Source organism: Cetorhinus maximus, chromosome 1, assembly GCF_964194155.1.
Source record: "Cetorhinus maximus chromosome 1, sCetMax3.hap1.1, whole genome shotgun sequence".
Taxonomy (NCBI): Eukaryota; Metazoa; Chordata; class Chondrichthyes; order Lamniformes; family Cetorhinidae; genus Cetorhinus; species Cetorhinus maximus.
This window is the reverse complement of record NC_135879.1, coordinates 185,102,665-185,120,217: the sequence shown is the minus strand read 5'-3', so window position 1 is coordinate 185,120,217 and position 17,553 is coordinate 185,102,665. Positions and strand designations below refer to the sequence as shown.

Below are 17,553 nucleotides of genomic sequence, written 5' to 3'. Positions count from 1 at the left end.
TTTAATGTAGTTTCCGACCTACCACAGTCACTTTGCCTTCATAGTTTCCTTTGTTTAGAGTTAAGACCTTAGTTCCAGATTGAACTACATCACTTTCAAACTTAATGTAAAATTCTGTTGTATTATGGTCACTATTTCCCAGAGCTCCTTTACAACAAGATTATGATTTAGCCCTTTCTCATTGCACAAAACTAGATCTAAAATACCTCATTCTCTTGTTGGTTCCTCAACATACTGTTCTAGAAAACCATTTCTTATACATTCCAGGAATTTGTCTTCCACAGCATTAGTGCTAATTAGGTTTATCCAGTCTATTTGCAGATTGCAGTCCATCATGATTACTGTATTATCCTTGTTACAGGCACCTCTAATTTCCTGATTTATACTGTGCCCTACATTACCACTACTGTTTGGTGGCCTATAAACAACTACCAATATTTGCTGCTCTTTACCATTTCTTAGTTCCACCCAAACTGTACATCTACATCTTGATCTTCTGATCTAAGATCCCCTCTCACTAATATATTGATCTTGTCCTTTATTAACAACACTACCCCATCTCCTTTTCCTTTTTGCCTATCCTTCATAACTGTCGAACGACCTTGAACATTCAGTTTTCAACCTTGGTCACTTTTTTTATTCATTCATGGGATGTGGGCATTGCTGGCTAGGTCAGCATTTATTGCCCATACCTAATTGCCCTTGAGAAGATGGTGGTGAGCTGCTTTTTTGAACCAATGCTGTCCGTGTGGTGTAGGTACACCCAGAGTGCTGTCAGGGAGGGAGTTCTAGGATTTTGACCCAGCGACAGTGAAGGAACGGCAATATACTTCCAAATCAAGATGATGTGTGACTTGGAGGGGAAAATCCAGGTGGTGGTATTCCCTTGTATATGCTGTCCTTGTCCTTCTAGCTGGTCACAGTCGTAGGTTTGGAAGGTGCTGTCCAAGGACCCTTGGTGAATTCCTGCAGTGCATCTTGTAGATGATATACACTGCTGCTACTGTGCATCGGTGGTGGAGGGAGTGAACATTTGTGGATGGGGTGCCAATCAAGTGGGCTGCTTGGTCCTGGATGGTGTCAATCTTTTTGAGTGTTGTTGGAGCTGCACTCATCCAGGCGAGTGGAGAGTATTCCATCACACTGCTGACTTGTGCCTTGTAGATGGTGGACAGGCTTTGCGGAGTCAGGAAGTGAGTTACTTGCCACAGGATTCCTAGCCTCTGACCTGCTCTTGTAGCCACAGTATTTATATAGCTAGTTCAGTTCAGTTTCTGGTCAATGGTAACCCTCAGGATGTTGATAATGGGGATTCCTAGCCTCTGACCTGCTCTTGTAGCCACAGTATTTGTATAGCTAGTTCAGTTCAGTTTCTGGTCAATGGTAATCTCCAGGATGTTGATAATGGGGGATTCAGTGATGGTAATGCCATTGAATGTCAAAAGGCGATGGTTAGATTCTGTCTTGTTGGAGATGGTTACTTGCCACGTGTCAGCCCAAGCCTGGATATTGTCCAGGTCTTGCTGCATTTGGACATGGCCTGCTTCATTATCTGAGGAGGGTGCTGAACATAGTGCAGTCATTAGCGAACTTCCCCACTGCTGACATTATGATGGAAAGAAGGCTACGTCTCTGTAATGGCAATTAGATCATACCAGTTTACTTCCATTTGTGCCATCAATTCATCTACTTTCTTATGAATACTGTATGCATTCATGTATAGTGTCTTTAATTCTGTCTTTTTATTATTTTCACAACCCTACTCTTATTTGCTGGTGTACTCTTAAGTTTGTACGCTCTGTCCCTTCCTGCCACACTCAAATTATGATTTCCCTTTTTGCAACCTTGCTCTCTTGCCTTGTGTACTCTCTTTAATTTATCACATTTTCCTCCACTTGATGCCTCATCCCCACTATTTCATTTAAATCCCTCTCTACCACCCTAGTTAACTCTACAACACTTCTGTGCTAAATTTCATTTGCCTGCTTACATATTTTGTCTTGACTCATTCTGTAATTCTTCGCTGCCTCAGTGACTCCACTAAGTAAATTAGAAATGAGACAAATAGTCCCATTGAGGTCTGAATAAACAGTTGTTTAAAAAGGGCTTTGATGCTTGAAAGAAAATCTTCAAAGTGTGGAGTCCTCTGATGGTCACATTTTATAAGATCAAGTGTACAACGGTTGTCTAAAAGGCTGAGAAAAATATACTTATTGATCTCATTCAAATAACTCAATAGGTTAAAAGAGGGTTTACATTTTAGGAATAGATCATGTTATCATATGTACCATTATGATAACATATTCTAAACATTTGAAACTTATCTTAATCTTAGATCATTGCTGGTTATATGATATACTGATATGAGGCATATGGCAGGAAATTATCAGTGCTGTTGTTATTCAAATTCGTAACACACACAAGTTGGATTTTTCTCTGTGTTACTTTAATACAGTTATTAACTCATTTAAAGGGGGGGATCATGATTTCTATCTCACAGTTTAAAGTAAGAAACCATTTTAACTTGGTTGTGAATCATTCGGTTGAGGTGAGTGGCAAACCTTCCATATGTTGGCAATGTGAGGCCTGGGAGAGTTTGGGAGGGATTTTATCTTAGCTTTCTTGGTGGAAAGTGAGAAGGTCACTTGCTTCTTTTACATGCGGCCTGATGTTGATTTCCATTGACTTCAAGTTGGTGTTAAATGGGCAACCGATCTGATCGTCTCACTTTGCAATCAGGTATGTTATAATTAGCCTTTAACTCCTATGCACCCCAGTCAGCCAGCCATCCAAAGGTGGCACTTAGGTGGGAACACAATGCCTGGGGGCAGGAGGTTACCGTTGGGGACTGAAGGAATGGCACTTTGCAGTGAGAGAGGTTTGGGTAGGCCCTTATGGTCAGGGTAGGGGAAGAAGCCTAGGGTCCTGGAGGCCTGAATTTGTGGGGGCCGCAGAGAAGGGTATCATCTTCACACTGAAGAACCCTCCATTGTGTTTTGTGGCACAACCACCATGCTAATTGGGATAGATTTCGAAAAGATCTAGCAACTCAAAACTGGGCATCCAAAAGGTGCTGTGGACCATCAGCAGCAACAGAATTGTACTCGAACACAATCTGTAACCTCATGGTCCGGCATATCCCCTACTTTCCCATTATCACCACACCAGCAGATCAGCCCTGGTTCAATGAAGAGTGCAGAAGGGCATGCCATGAGCAGCACCAGGCATACCTAAAAATGAGGTATCAACCTGGTGAAGCAATAACATAGGACTACTTTCATGCCAAACAACAGAAGCAGAATGTGATAGACAGAACTAAGCAATCCCACAACCAGCGGATCAGATCTAAGCTCTGCAGTCCTGCCACATCCAGTCGCGAATGTTGGTGGACAATTAAACAACTAACTGGAGGAGGAGGCTCCACAAATATCCCCATGCTCAAAGATGGGGGAGCTTAGCACATCAGTGCAAAAGATGAGGCTGAAGCATTTGCAACCATCTTCAGCTAGAAGTGCTGAGCGAATGATCCATCTCAGTCTCCAGTCTTAAGCCAATTTGATCACTCCACGTGATATCAAGAAACAGCTGAAGGCACTGGACACTGCAAAGGGTATGGACCCTGACAATATCCTGGCAACAGTACAGAAGATTTGTGCCCCAGAACTAGCCACGCCCCTAGCCAAGCTGTTCCAGTACAGCTACAACACTGGCATCTACCCAGCAATGTGGAAAATTGCCCAGGTATGTCCTGTCCACAAAAACAGGACAAATTCACCCCAACCCATCAGTCTACTCTCAAGCATCAGCAAAGTGATAGAAGGTGTTGTCAATAGTGCTATCGAGCAGCGCTTACTCAGCAATAACCTGTTCACTGACACTCAGTTTGGGTTCTGCCAGGGCCACTCAACTCCTGACCTCATTACAGCCTGGGTCCAAAGATGGACACAAGAGCTGAATTCAAGAAGTGAGGTGGGAGCCCTTGACACCAAGGCAGAATCTGAGTGTGGCATCAAGGAGCCCTTGCAAAACTGGAGTCAATGGAAATCAGGGGAAAATACTCCACTGGTTGGAGTCAAGCCTGGCACAAAGGAAGATGGTTGTGGCTGTTGGAGGTTAGTCATGTCAGTCCTGCGACATCGCTGCAGCAGTTCCTCAGGGTAGTGCCTTCGCCCAAACCATCTTCAGCTGCTTCATCAATGACGTCCCGTTCATCATAAGGTCAGAAGTGGGGACGTTCGCTGATGATTGCACAATGTTCAGCACCATTCGTGACTCCTCAGATACTGAAGCAATCCATGAACATATGCAGTTTGACCTGGACAATATTTAGGCTTGAGTTGATAAGTGGCAAGTAACATGCACACCACACAAGTAGCAGGCAATGACCATCTTCAACAGGGACGTGGGAATGCCACCACTTGCAAGTTTTCCCTCCATCATCCTGACTTGGAAATATATCGCTGATCCTTCACTGTTGCTGGGTCAAAATCCTGGAACTCTCTTCCTAAGTGTGGGTGTACCTACACCACATGGACTGCAGCAGTTCAAGAAGGCAGCTCACCATCAGCTTCTCAAAGGCAGCTCACCACCAGCTTCTCAAGGGCAATTAGGGATGTGCAAAAATGCTGGCCTAGCCAGTGACGCCTAAATGTCAAAAGACTTGCCTCTTTGGGCCTCTTCTGACCCCAGCTGCTCTTCCTGCTAGTATGGCCTGCTGGTTAAAAGAAAAATTGAGCACTATGACATAATTAGGCCCTGATATGGGTCCCCTGCCTCACCTACTCAGAAGAGCAGGAAAGCCGGTTAAAATGGGAACTTGTGGGAGCTCAGGAAGGGACAATGGCGGGTGAGTTTCTTTGGCCAGTCACCCAATTGGTTTCTGCTAAGGGCGCAGGTTTAAATTTGACCTCAGGAATCACATGTTCAATTTTCATTATTCAAATATATAACTCAGGTTGCTAAAATTGAATAAAAGTCAGAGTAGTTATAATATTCTACCTTGTAGAGGAAAATTAATGCAATTTTCAAAAGAGGTTCATGCAGTTTAACCGTTGGCACTGGAGACAAGAGCTGATTCTAACTTTTTGTGTAGCTGATTGATGGATACTCAGCAATCTGTCCATCCTTGCAGTAGAGGGGCCACTTTAAGTCCTGGTCCTCATTTAAGTAGATCCCTCGTGCTGAGGGTACCAATTGGCATCCTGATGTAGAATGCTAGATCCAGGCCATATATAATACCAGGCAGGACAGATATTGCCGTCCTGGCAACGGGGTAAGTCTGGGGGTAGTGGGAGTCGCAGCTACAGGGAATGGCAGCAATGCAGGTCACTTTTGTAGGATCTGAAGGAACATTCCTGTCCCAGTTGCCTCGCAATGTTACGTCGGGGATGGTGGAGTGCACGAATTATCAAGCCCCACTACTCCGCAGGCCGTACCATTAATTTAAATGTTTAATTTTCTTACTGAAATGGCCAATTGCGTATCTATAATTCTGGTACCCAGAAGAAAAGAGACTCTGACCAGGCTTCTTTCAAAAAACCCAGAATGATTAATTTATTTGTAAAACAAAACTTAAGTTGCAAGTACTGGTTAACGCACAATTGTAATTGGAAAGTATAACTATCTATCCCTTCCTAAAGAATTCCTCCAGCACACATACAGGCAATCAAAGGACAAACAGATAAAGTCTCTCTGCAGAGATGGGCTTTGGAAGATGAGCTTTATAAAATAAAGGATAAAGTCCGTCAGGTCTCGATACTTTTGACCTGGAGTTCTCCTGTGTGAAGACAGGCCGCTTATCCTGGTGGATGCCTGGAAGTCCTCACCACTGGTCTCAGCTTTGCAGGCCCAAATGCAGACTCACGCTCAGATGAGGTTCTCTGGCTACAGGTTGATAGCCATGCACACGTTCAGGCAAGGTAGTGAGAGGGAGCCAGTTAAGGTAGTTTTCCTTCCTCAGCTTGTTCCCCAGCAGGACTGAAAGCAAAACTGCAGGTTCAAACTTAAGGTTTGCCTCTGCCATGTGATTGCCTTTTTGTCTCCCAGCTTTTCATTAATTAAAGCACTTTGTAGTTCAAAACAAACAAACAACTTCTTCTCAAGTACCATATGGTCAGGTGATTTCTTGGAAGAGTCCTGCTTGTTGACAGTCTGAAGGTGAACTCATGACCTTTCGAAAAAAATCCCAGGTTAGCATCCAAATGTACCGTTAATGCCAAGTTTTTCCATTTTGTAAAGGAAAAATTCAGCCTCGAGAGTTATGATTCCAACAACAAAATAATTTAAAACTTATCTGGTAAGGATCTCTTCGGCTTTATCGACAATGAAACAAGTCAGAATGTGCATGATGCATATTTCTATCCTAAAACGGCAATGGCTGTCCTATGCAAGTCATTGAGTCCATGGAAAATTAATTTGGACCATGTGTAAAATAGGTGGGCAACCTGATTGTCAGTTGCCCACTGGATAGATTAGGTTAAAATGTCCTTCTAAGTATTTATAATGTAGGGAGTTGGTAGCATAATGGCAATGTTACTGGGCCAGTAAATAAGAGGCCCTGGCTAATGCCCTGAGGACATGAGTTCAAATCCCACCAGGGCAGGGTGGTGAAATTTAAATTCAATTAATAATTCTAGAATATAAACTTGGTTTCAGTCATGGTGACCATGGCAACTATCATTGATTGAAACCATCTGATTCACTAATGCCCTTTTGTATTCATATATCCTTCTAATGTCTGGCCTACATGTGACTCCGGACTCAGCAATGTAGCTGACTACATGTCCAACAAGCCACTCAGTTCAAGGGAAACAAGGGATGGGCAACAAATGTTGACCTTGCCAGCGATGCCCACATCCCGTAAAAGAATGAAGAAAAGTTACCCAGCTCTGAATCTTTTCTGGAGCCACTTATATCTCCCACAGTATAATGTGAGAATCTACTTGCAAGTGTTACCTGTAGTTATTCATCTGGATCATGCAAGGAAATAATTTAGGAGTGAATATAATGCAAGTTATACATTATCTACTAGGAGTGGGATTGATGAACTGAGTATTCTGTCCTTGGTTTTTTTTATATATTCTTATATCCTTCTAATGTTTACTGATAGCACTTCAATTCTGAAGCAAGCTAATTATATCTATTTGGCTATCTTTCAGGATGTGCCTCATTAAAGCACTTCCTTACAGGGAGTAGAATAGAACGTGAGTGTAAAGGGAGGGTCCTGGTTGACAGATTCATCTCAATTGCAGGCAGCTTTCTGCAAAGAAATATTAGCAAATAGCAAGATGTAAACCTTGAGATAAAAACAAAAAACTACTGCGGATGCTGGAAATCCAAAACAAAAACAGAATTACCTGGAAAAACTCAGCAGGTCTGGCAGCATCGGCGGAGAAGAAAAGAGTTGACGTTTCGAGTCCTCATGACCCTGTTCTGCCAAAGGGTCATGAGGACTTGAAACGTCAACTCTTTTCTTCTCCGCCGATGCTGCCAGACCTGCTGAGTTTTTCCAGGTAATTCTGTTTTTGTTTAAGATGTAAACATTCTCTGACTTACTGAATTACAAGATTACATACTAGGGAAGGAATTGGCCTGCATCATGCTTGATATTTGGGCAAAAATAGGCAGGGGTGGTGGGAGCGGGGGGGGACCAATTTAATGGTGCAACCTCCCAGGTATCTCCTCCACCACTAGCCCCCACACTCCCCCCACCCCACCCTCCTACTTTCCTGCTAGTGTGCTAATGTAGCTTGTGGTGCCCACCTGAAACAGGTGTTAGGCTGCTTGGATAGGGCCTAATATCTATTTTAGGACCTCTTACCCAAAATCAACATAAATTGTGCCACACATGCTCCACTCACTTTTTCCAGGTCTACACCAGCAACCTGTTAAACAATCTGGTGTCCACTGATGAACAGGTAAATTGCTCTGACTCCATAGTAAAACAGCAAGTTGCTGCCATTCTGCACATGCCCCATTTTAATTGGCTCCCGCCCCTCCTACCCCCAACCCAAGGATCTACCTGTGGATCTGCTCAATATTCAAGTGGCTAATTTGAAGAAAGCTCAGACTAGTGAATAGAATTATGGTGTTTGATTGCTATCTACAGTTCATCACCATTAAGTAAATAATGTATGCCCCATTTTCCAGCAAGCCTCAGGTCTTCACCTTCAGACAAGTGTTGCAGGGGCACCACACACTTCATGCTTGAAACTAATGAGCTGGTTAGGGGAATAAAAATTGACCCCATTATATTAGTAAAAGAAAAGATTTGAGAGTTAGAAACTGCTGAGGGTATCTAACTTTAATAGTTTGCGAATTTTTAAAATAAAATTCTGGGCCATTAAACAATGAGAGAAAAACTGACAAGTGTAACTTCTGATGTATAATATTGTGTTTAAACATACTTTAGGCGCAATAGTAACACATGGAATGCAGCTTTGAAATGGCTCAGAGGATAGGAGAGAGTTCTGAACTTTTATTTGCAAATGATTATTGTATTTGATCTTGTAAAAGCTGTACCTATTTCCTGCTTTTCTATTTGCACAAACTGCTTGTGTCTTCCACAGGTAAACATGTTTGTTGAGGGGTTTCATGATGCCATTGTACTTTATGCAAAAGCACTCCAAGAAGTCCTGAAGCGAGGGTACAGTAAAACCAATGGATCAAAAATTGTACAGAAGATGTGGAATACAACCTTTGAAGGTAATGAAATATCCAATTATAAAGTAAAAGCAAAATACTGCAGATGCTGGAAATCGGAAATATAAACAGAAAATGCTGGAATAACTCAACAGGTCTGACAGCATCTGTGGAGAGAGAAACAGAGTTAACATTTTGAGTCCATGTGACCCTTTTTCAGAGTTGAAGAAGGGTCACATGGACTCGAAATGTTAATTCTGTTTCTCTCTCCACAGATGCTGTCAGACCTGCTGAGTTTTTCCAGCATTTTCTGTTTTTAATCCAATCATAAGGACTTACTTCTATCTCGTACTATGTGACATGATTCCAAAGCTATTACATTCTGTTTAAAACCATCTCTGAATATAAACATTAGTAGAAACCGCTTGACAATCTGACAGAGTGAGACATGAAAGCTAATGCAAATGTATGAAGAGTGAATTTTGATAGAAATCAGGGAACTAAAAGAGGTTGAATTCAGATCAGTAATAATGAGCTTTGGAATAATTTATGAATGCAAATTAAATCAGGCCAGTTCAAATATGTTCAGATTTTCATTCTCCAGTGTGCATTTTTGGTGCACATTGGTCCCAAGCATGTGCAGTAAAAGGCATGTGAAGAGATAACATTGAAAATAGCTAAAAAGCCAATTGCAAAAATAGTAGGGAGAATTTTACTGGCTTGCATGAGGCAAGTTCATGGGGGCAGGGCAGTATTAAAATCGAGAGAAGGGTGTCAAAATCAGGTTGGGGGGAGCAGTGGCCGATCATGACCATGCCCCACTGTGAGGAAATTTTACCAACGGCAGGAATGGCTTCTGACAGGCTTCCCACCACAAGGAGGCAGGAACAAATTTAACTATTCAAATGGCCCACAAAGGAGGAACAATTTTACCATTTTAGCAGGCCATTGGCATTTTGCTGAAGGCAGTTTAACCATCCCTGTCAGATGGAGGATCCAACATCACCTCTCAGCGACAACCTGGTGGGGGATGTATTTTTTTTATTCAAAGAGTGGGCTGCGGGCAGGGAAAGCAGCCCCCGCGGCCTCAGTGATTAGCTCAGGGGGTTTTCCCCTCCATCAATATAACTTCTAAGTTTTTTCAAAGCTTCTTTGGCCTAATTGGTGTGGGGCCCAGGGCCGCACTTCTACCTCAGCAGTGGTCACCGTTCCTCGTAGCACTGCTGAGCTGGTGGGCCTACAGCTCGAGGGTCTTGCACAGAGTAGCAAACCTGTTGACAGCTTATTTTAATGAGCTGCCACCCATAAAAGCAAGGGGTGAGACCCAACGGCCAGTCAAGTGTGTTGCCAACACACATTTTTGGCCGCTATCAAAATTCTGCCCAATAAATCTCAGTCTGCAGTAATGAGCTTGCATCACCACAATATGGTGAATGTAAAAAAAAAGTGCACAACTAAAGATTTAAAATATTCAGCCCATTAGGATATACAATGGTGAGTAATATGTGCATTAGATTGGCAGAATGTTAATTGCATAGGAATATTTTTAATTGAGAAATGACAATGACAATGTCCATTTTACTCGATCATTATAAGTGTGTTCCAGATATCAATGGTCTTTAGACCTTTCATGAGTCAACTCTGCACCAGAAGAGCTGAATAACTCAAATTGTTTGTGATTGAATTGTGGGAGGGATTTTTCTGTGCACCAGAGCAATCCTGGGGGAAGATTTCCTTTGTGTATTATGGGTAACAAAATCATCTTTAGGAAAAAGTTTAAAAATTCACTCCATGTAACACATAAAGGAAATCCCTCAGTATCCACCCCATCAAGCCCCCTCATTATCTTATATGCTTCAATAAGATCACCGCTCATTTTTCTAAACTCCAATAAGTATAGGCTCAACCTGCTCAACTTTTCCACATAAACCAACTCCTTCATCCCAGGAATCAACCTCCAGTGCAAGTATAAATTTTAGGTGTGGTCTCACCAATGCCTTGTCCAGCTGTGGCAAGACCTCCCCACTTTTTTACTCCATGCCCCCTTGCAATAAAGGCCAGCGTTCCACATCTTTTCCTAATTACTTGCTGTATCACCATGCTAACTTTTTGGGCAGGTTTTTCCGGTCAGGGGCGGGGCACGCTCGCCAACGCGTAAGATGAAGCGGGGATATGTCGGGCGTGCATCCCATAGAAGAATAGAAACATAGAAACTAGCAGCAGGAGTAGATCATTCAGCCCATCGAGCCTGCTCTGCCATTCACTTTGATCATGGCTGATCATCCAACTCAATAGCCTGCTCCCACTTTATCCCCATACCCTTTGATCCCTTTCACCCCAAGAGCTATATCTAACTCCTTCTTGAAAACATACAATGTTTTGGCCTCAACTACTTTCTGTGGTAGCGAATTCCACAGGCTCACCACTCTCTGGGTGAAGAAATTTCTCCTCATCTCAGTCCTAAATGGTCTACCCCATATCCTCAGACTGTGACCCCTGGTTCTGGACTCCCCCACCATTGGGAACATCCTTCCTGCATCTACCCTGTCTAGCCCTGTTAGAATTTTATAGGTTTCTATTAGATCCCCTCTCATTCTTCTGAACTCCAGCAAATATAATCCTAACCGATTCAATCTCTCCTCATATGTCAGTCCCACCATCCCAGGAATCAGTTTGGGAAACCTTCGCTGCACTCCCTCTATAGCAAGAACATCCTTCCTCAGATAAGGAGACCAAAACTGCACACAATATTCCAAGTGTGGTCTCACCAAGGCCCTGTATAATTGCAGCAAGGCATCACTGCTCCTGTACTCGAATCCTCTCGCTATGAAGGCCATTTGCCTTCTTTACCGCCTGCTGCACCTCCATGCTTTCCTTCAATGACTGGTATACGAGGACACCCAGGTCTCATTGCACATTCCCCTCTCTCAATTTATAGCCATTCAGATAATAATCTGCCTTCCTGTTTTTGCTACCAAAGTGGATAACCTCACATTTATCCACATTATATTGCATTTGCCCACTCACTCAGCTTGTCTAAATCACCTGAAGCATCTCTGCATCCTCCTCACAGCACACCCTCCCACCCAGCTTTGTGTCATCTGCAAATTTGGAGATATTACATTTAGCTCCCTCATCTAAATCATTAATATATATTGTGAATAACTGGGCTCCCAGCACCAATCCCTGTGGTACCCAACTAGTCACTGCCTGCCATTCGGAAAAAGACCCGTTTATTCCGACTCTTTGTTTCCTGTCTGCCAACCAGTTTTCTATCCATCTCAATACACTACCCCCAATCCCATGTGCTTTAATTTTACATGCTAATCTCTTAAGTGGGACTTTGTTGAAAGCCTTCTGAAAGTCCAAATAAACCACATCCACTGACCACCGCCCCCCCCTCATCAACTCTACTAGTTACATTCTCGAAAAATTCCAGTAGATTTGTCAAGCATGATTTCCCTTTCATAAACCCATGCCGACTTTATCTAATCCCGTTAATGCTTTCCAAGTGTTCTGTTACCACGTCTTTTATAATAGACTCTAGCATTTTCCCCACTACTGATGTTACTCTAACTGGTCTGTAATTCTCTGTTTCTTCTCTCCCTCCCTTTTTAAATAGTGGGGTTACATTAGCTACCCTCCAATCTGTAGGAACTGCTCCAGAGTCTATAGAATATCGGAAGATGACCACCAATGCATCCATTATTTCTAGGGCCACTTCCTTAAGTACTCTGGGATGTAGATTATCAGGCCCTGGGGATTTATCGGCCTTCAATCCCATCAATTTCTCCAACGCCATTCCCCTACTAATACTGATTTCTTTCAGTTCCTCCCTCTCACTAAACCCTGTGTTCCCCAACATTTCTGGTATGTTATTTGTATCCTCCTTTGTGAAGACAGAACCAAAATATGTATTTAGTTGGTCAGCCATTTCTTTGTTCCCCATTATAAATTCCCCTGTTTCAGACTGTAAGGGACCTACATTTGTCTTCACCAATCTTTTTCTCTTCACATACCTATAGAAACTTTTACAGTCAGTTTTTAAGTTCCCCACAAGCTTTCTCTCGTATTCTATTTTCCCCTTCTTAATCAATCCCTTGGTCCTCCTTTGCTGAATTCTAAAGTAGTTCCAATCTTCAGGTCTGTTGTTTTTTCTGGCCAATTTATATTCCTTTTCCTTGAATCTAATACTATCTCTTATTTCCCTTGTAAGCCATGGTTTGGCCAGCTTTCCTATTTTACTTTTACGCCATCCCTGGTTACCCTGCAGCCATGTCTCCATAAACCCAACTATATCACACCTGTTTACATCTATTTGCACACACACCATCCTGACTTGGAAACATGTTGTTCCATCATTATGGGCTGTGTCAAAAGCCTCGAACTCCCTACCTAACAGCACTGTGGGTGTACCTACAGCACATGACTCGCCACCAACTTCTCAAGGGCAATTCGGTTTGGGCAATTAATGCTGGCCTTACCAGCTATGTCCATATCCTATGAAAGAATAATAAAAATGATTTTAAATTTCATTACTATAAGTTCACAGCAGCAAGATTACTGGGTCAGGTTTATTGCATATTGATCTACTTTCATTCCAAAGATACTTATTAATGGGGATATTTAAGCAGGTGTATAAGGCTGGTTCATTTCTAATTGAACTTTCTTAGATATCTTATCAGATGAAATGTCAGCCAAAGATATTGAAGTACAGTGCAGATTCATCAGAAAGATATTGGGCCATAGAAGGCTAAATTATGAGGACACATCACATAAACTTGGCTTGTATTCCTTTGAGTATACAAGATGTAGGGGTAACCTGATCAAGGTGTTTAAAATAGTCAAAGAATTCAATATGTACAGAGAAGCTTTTTCTTCAAGACAGGAGGACATAATCTTACAGTTAGAGCTAGGCCATTCAGGGGCAAAATCAGGAAGCATTTTTTCACCCAAAGGACAGTAGAAATCTGGGACTATCTCCTCTGAAAGGCTGTGGAAGCTGAAACAATTGGAGCTTGCAAGATGGAGATGGATTTTTGTTAGGGAAGGATATTGAGTGATCAGGAGAAAAAGTAGGTAAAGAGTGTTGAAGTGCAAATCAGCCATGATCAAGTTGAATTGCCTGCATCTTTTCCTAAAGTTCCTATGTGGCTGCCTGTGAACCAGATTCTTCTCACAACAAAGGCTGGTAAATTTCTATCGAGTTAATGTGTTATTGATATATTATGATGGTGGGTTATTGTCACTTAGGGCATACCTGGGCATATGTGATATCATCCAAGTGGTCTGCCTATCTAGGAGTAGGCAAATTGTTGAGTTGTCCTTTACAGTTTTTGGTGAACTCTTCAACAATTGAACTTTGGAAGGGACACAGTTCATGGCCTGTTTGAGAAACACATCACAGTAGACCAGAGGGAGTGTGGTGGAATTTTCTCTGTCTGTCCAAACATATTTCAGACAAATCTGTATTTGAATTGGCGTCTATTCAGAATCCCTATTCCTAAAAGAAAACAATGGCAAAATAGTTTTAATGCTAATTATCGTTCAAAAAAAAAGGCATGTATTCTAATAGCTGGAATTATCTAGTGTTCCGTTAGCAAAATTAGAAAAAAGTATGGTATCTGGAATGAATGCAGACTTTAGGAAAAAAATGACAATTTCTTTGGGAACGCCAACAAAAATTTTGGAAGAAGAATGGGATTTCCTGTTGTATATTTCTTCATGAATTTGTTGAATCATCTCTTGTTTCATTTGGAATTGAAGAACCTATGTAACTAATTAATTTAATCATTTGGTGCATTCCATTTATCAGGCATAGCAGGCCAGGTGTCAATTGATGCCAATGGGGACAGATATGGAGATTTCTCTGTGATAGCAATGACCGAACCTAGAACAGGAACGCAAGAGGTAACTAAAGTCACTTTTCTGTGTCGTTCATGTGATGTGCATCAAAAACTAGGAGAAATATTTGCTGAAGAATGGTTTGCTATAAAAATTAGATTGCTGTATACACAATTCACTACAGTTGCCAGAAAAATCCAATTTCTTGCTAATTGGAGTATTCAATTGATTGTTTACATTTGCAGATGATTTCATTTAAATAATTGCAAAGAAAACTTGTTGCAAAATAAATGTTGCTGGAAATGTCATTTCCTGCATTCCCATTTTTAAAGGTTGGCAACAGCATTTTGGGTTTTAGACAGATATGTTAACTTGGTTGATGATTCAATGACTTTTTTTTAACTCAGATAATGGGTATTTGTGTACATTTTCTTTTTAAGTTCTCTAATGCTAGTAATATAGATGGGGGAAAGATTTTAACGTGGGTGAGTGGGTGGAGTTGGGCACAGGTAGGGGTTAAAGCAGAAAATTTCCCAGCACAGAATGAACCTGACTTAAACTTGCTGATTTTAGAGTTTTACTGAGGCAGGCCAAGGGGTGTTCAGATAGACTACTCTCTGGAAGCAGATTGGCATTTTAAATGTTAATAGGGCTGGAAACCTTGAATTTAACTTACTCCAGGTGGTTTCCTGGCCCCCTGTAAACTTGGCACCTGCAGCAAAGCAAGGACAACCTCAGGGAGATGGCAAGGACCAGAAGAAGTTGAAATGCTTCCCCCTGGCACCGCAAGCTCTTCCTCTCTCCCCCCCAATCACCTTCCCCCATTAGATTGTTTCCCCATTCAAGCTCTTCCATCCTCCTAAGATCACACCTCCCTCCATCTACCTCCCCGCCTCATACCACTCTCCACCCACCCCAGGTCACAGATTAGACTTATCTTGTCCTACAGTCTCCTCCATAGTGCTCCCTACCCAACAGGAAGCCAAGTCTGTCTATCCAACTGACATCCGTGGAAACCTGTCACTCATTGTGGAGCTAAAACTTCTTCAGCTTTTCTGTGATGGCCAGAGAGTTTACAGATTGTGTTTGCTTACATAAGGTTAATGCATTGTAACTGCCAGTATTTGTTAGGTAACAAGGTCAACTCACATGTTACCAAAAACACTGACTACTTTGCAACATTATTCATTGTTTGCTATCAGGTGGATTTTATTTCCCATGTTCTGGTGCATATCCCGGGGTTATAGGGAATATACCCTATAATCATAGTTGCCAACTCTTCATCATGAGCATCATCATTGTAGTAGAATCAATTGTTATTTTTTGTTTACCCAGGGTTGCTTGTCCAGCTGCGAGCCCAGACCAGTAAAACATTTGTTCAGCAAGGCCTTCTGTTTTGACAACTGAAGTGAATTGTTGACTTTGCTTGATTGATTGACATCACTAAGTGGTTATAATAAATTGTTCTTTTTGTAGTCTCGTTTGTCAATGTCTCAATATTTATTTGGACAAGATCAAGAGGTGTGAAGTGTTTCAAGCTTCTGTTATTGATACTTTAATGGTCTGTCTAACATACTTTTATAGAGTTGTAGGAACAGCATTTTCTCAAAGAACATTTCTGAATCGGTGTTTTGTTTTTCTCAACAGTTCCACATTTGCTGTATGGTTCATTGATTATGTACATGATGCATACTGGGTGAATGGGCATGGAAGGGACATGAGTTGGCATGGACAGTATAAGGGGTCAGAGGGGGTGTTGATTGGGGAAACAATCTAATGGGGGAGGGTGATGGGGGGAGAGCTTGCAGTGCCAGGGGGAAGCATTTCAACTACTTCTGGTCCTTGCCATTTCCCTGACGTTGTCCTTGCTTTGCTGCAGTTGCCAAGTTTACAGGGGGCCAGGAAACCAGCTGAAGTAAGTTAAATTCAAGGTTTCCATGGGAACATATAAGGGGCCATGGAGGTGGGTTGGGGATTAGGGGGTGCGAGGGGTGAGGGATGGAGGGCCTTACTGCTTTTATTACAACCTAGCCGAAGCGTCAGAGAACCAAGGTGGCCTTCTAACCAGTCCACCTTGGCACTCACTGCCCCAGTGGTCATCTAGGATCCTTTTCTGGTGTCGGCAGGTCCAACTCCAACCAATACTTGCTTTCCCCGGAGTGTAAGTGTGTGACTAGGTACTTTAAACTGAAGTGGGATTGCCGAGTGAGTATGTCTCCTGATTCACCTTGGTAGTGAAAATCCAGCCCTGTGAGCCTCTGATGCAGAGCTAGTAATGACATAGGTTCAATGTGTCAAATGATGTCCACCTTTGTAATTGTCTGTGATTATTCTTTCAGAGGTCAATGAAAGCACTTATTTGCCAGAAATCAATTAAAAACACTTAGCTCATTTATTTCCTAAACTTCTTTCTAACCACATTCAGCACGATGTACACCCTTCCCCATCCCAGCCTCTCTCCCCACACCAACATTGCATACCAGCCACAGTGAGCAATGGTGTGTTTTAAAAAAGAAAGACTTGCATTTATGTAGCGCCTTTCATGACCATATGACAACCCAAAGTGCTTTACAGCCAGCGAAGTGCTTTTGAAGTGTAGTTCTTGATGTAATATCGGAAATGCAGCAGCCAATTTGCTTACAGCAAACTCTCACAAACAGTTATCTGATAATAACCAGGTGATCTGTTTTTGTGATATTTATTGAGGGAGAAATATTAGCCAGGATACCAGGGCTAACTCCTCTGCTTTTCTTCGAAATAGTGCCACAGGATCCTTTGCATCCACCTGAGAAGATAGACAGATCCTCCATTTAACATTTGACCTGCAAGATGGCACATCTGACCATGCAACACTCCCTCAGCACTGTACTGGAGTGTCAGCTTTGATTTTTGGGCTCAAGTCCTGGAGTGGGACTTGAACCTAGAAACCTGCTGACTCAGAGACAAGAGTGCAACCAACTGAGTCACAGCTGATAAAAAAATTAGTTGTTTCAAGTAATTGTTGTGGTTGTTTGTGGGAGTGAAAATTATTAAGTGGTCTTTCAGCTAAATTTCAAGCAATAAACTGAA

General features: G+C 42.2%; 1 protein-coding gene across 5 annotated transcripts in view; it reads left to right on the top strand.

Annotated features, from left to right (window-relative positions):
* Nucleotides 1-17,553, top strand: part of npr3 (natriuretic peptide receptor 3) — a 123,766-nt gene that overhangs the window by 87,966 nt on the left and 18,247 nt on the right. For all 5 annotated transcript variants that reach the window (XM_078550751.1, XM_078550742.1, XM_078550778.1 and 2 more), the window contains exons 4-5: nucleotides 8,568-8,703; nucleotides 14,456-14,550. In XM_078550751.1, the coding sequence (XP_078406877.1) occupies nucleotides 8,568-8,703; nucleotides 14,456-14,550 (231 nt within the window). The remainder of the gene's footprint in view (nucleotides 1-8,567; nucleotides 8,704-14,455; nucleotides 14,551-17,553) is intronic.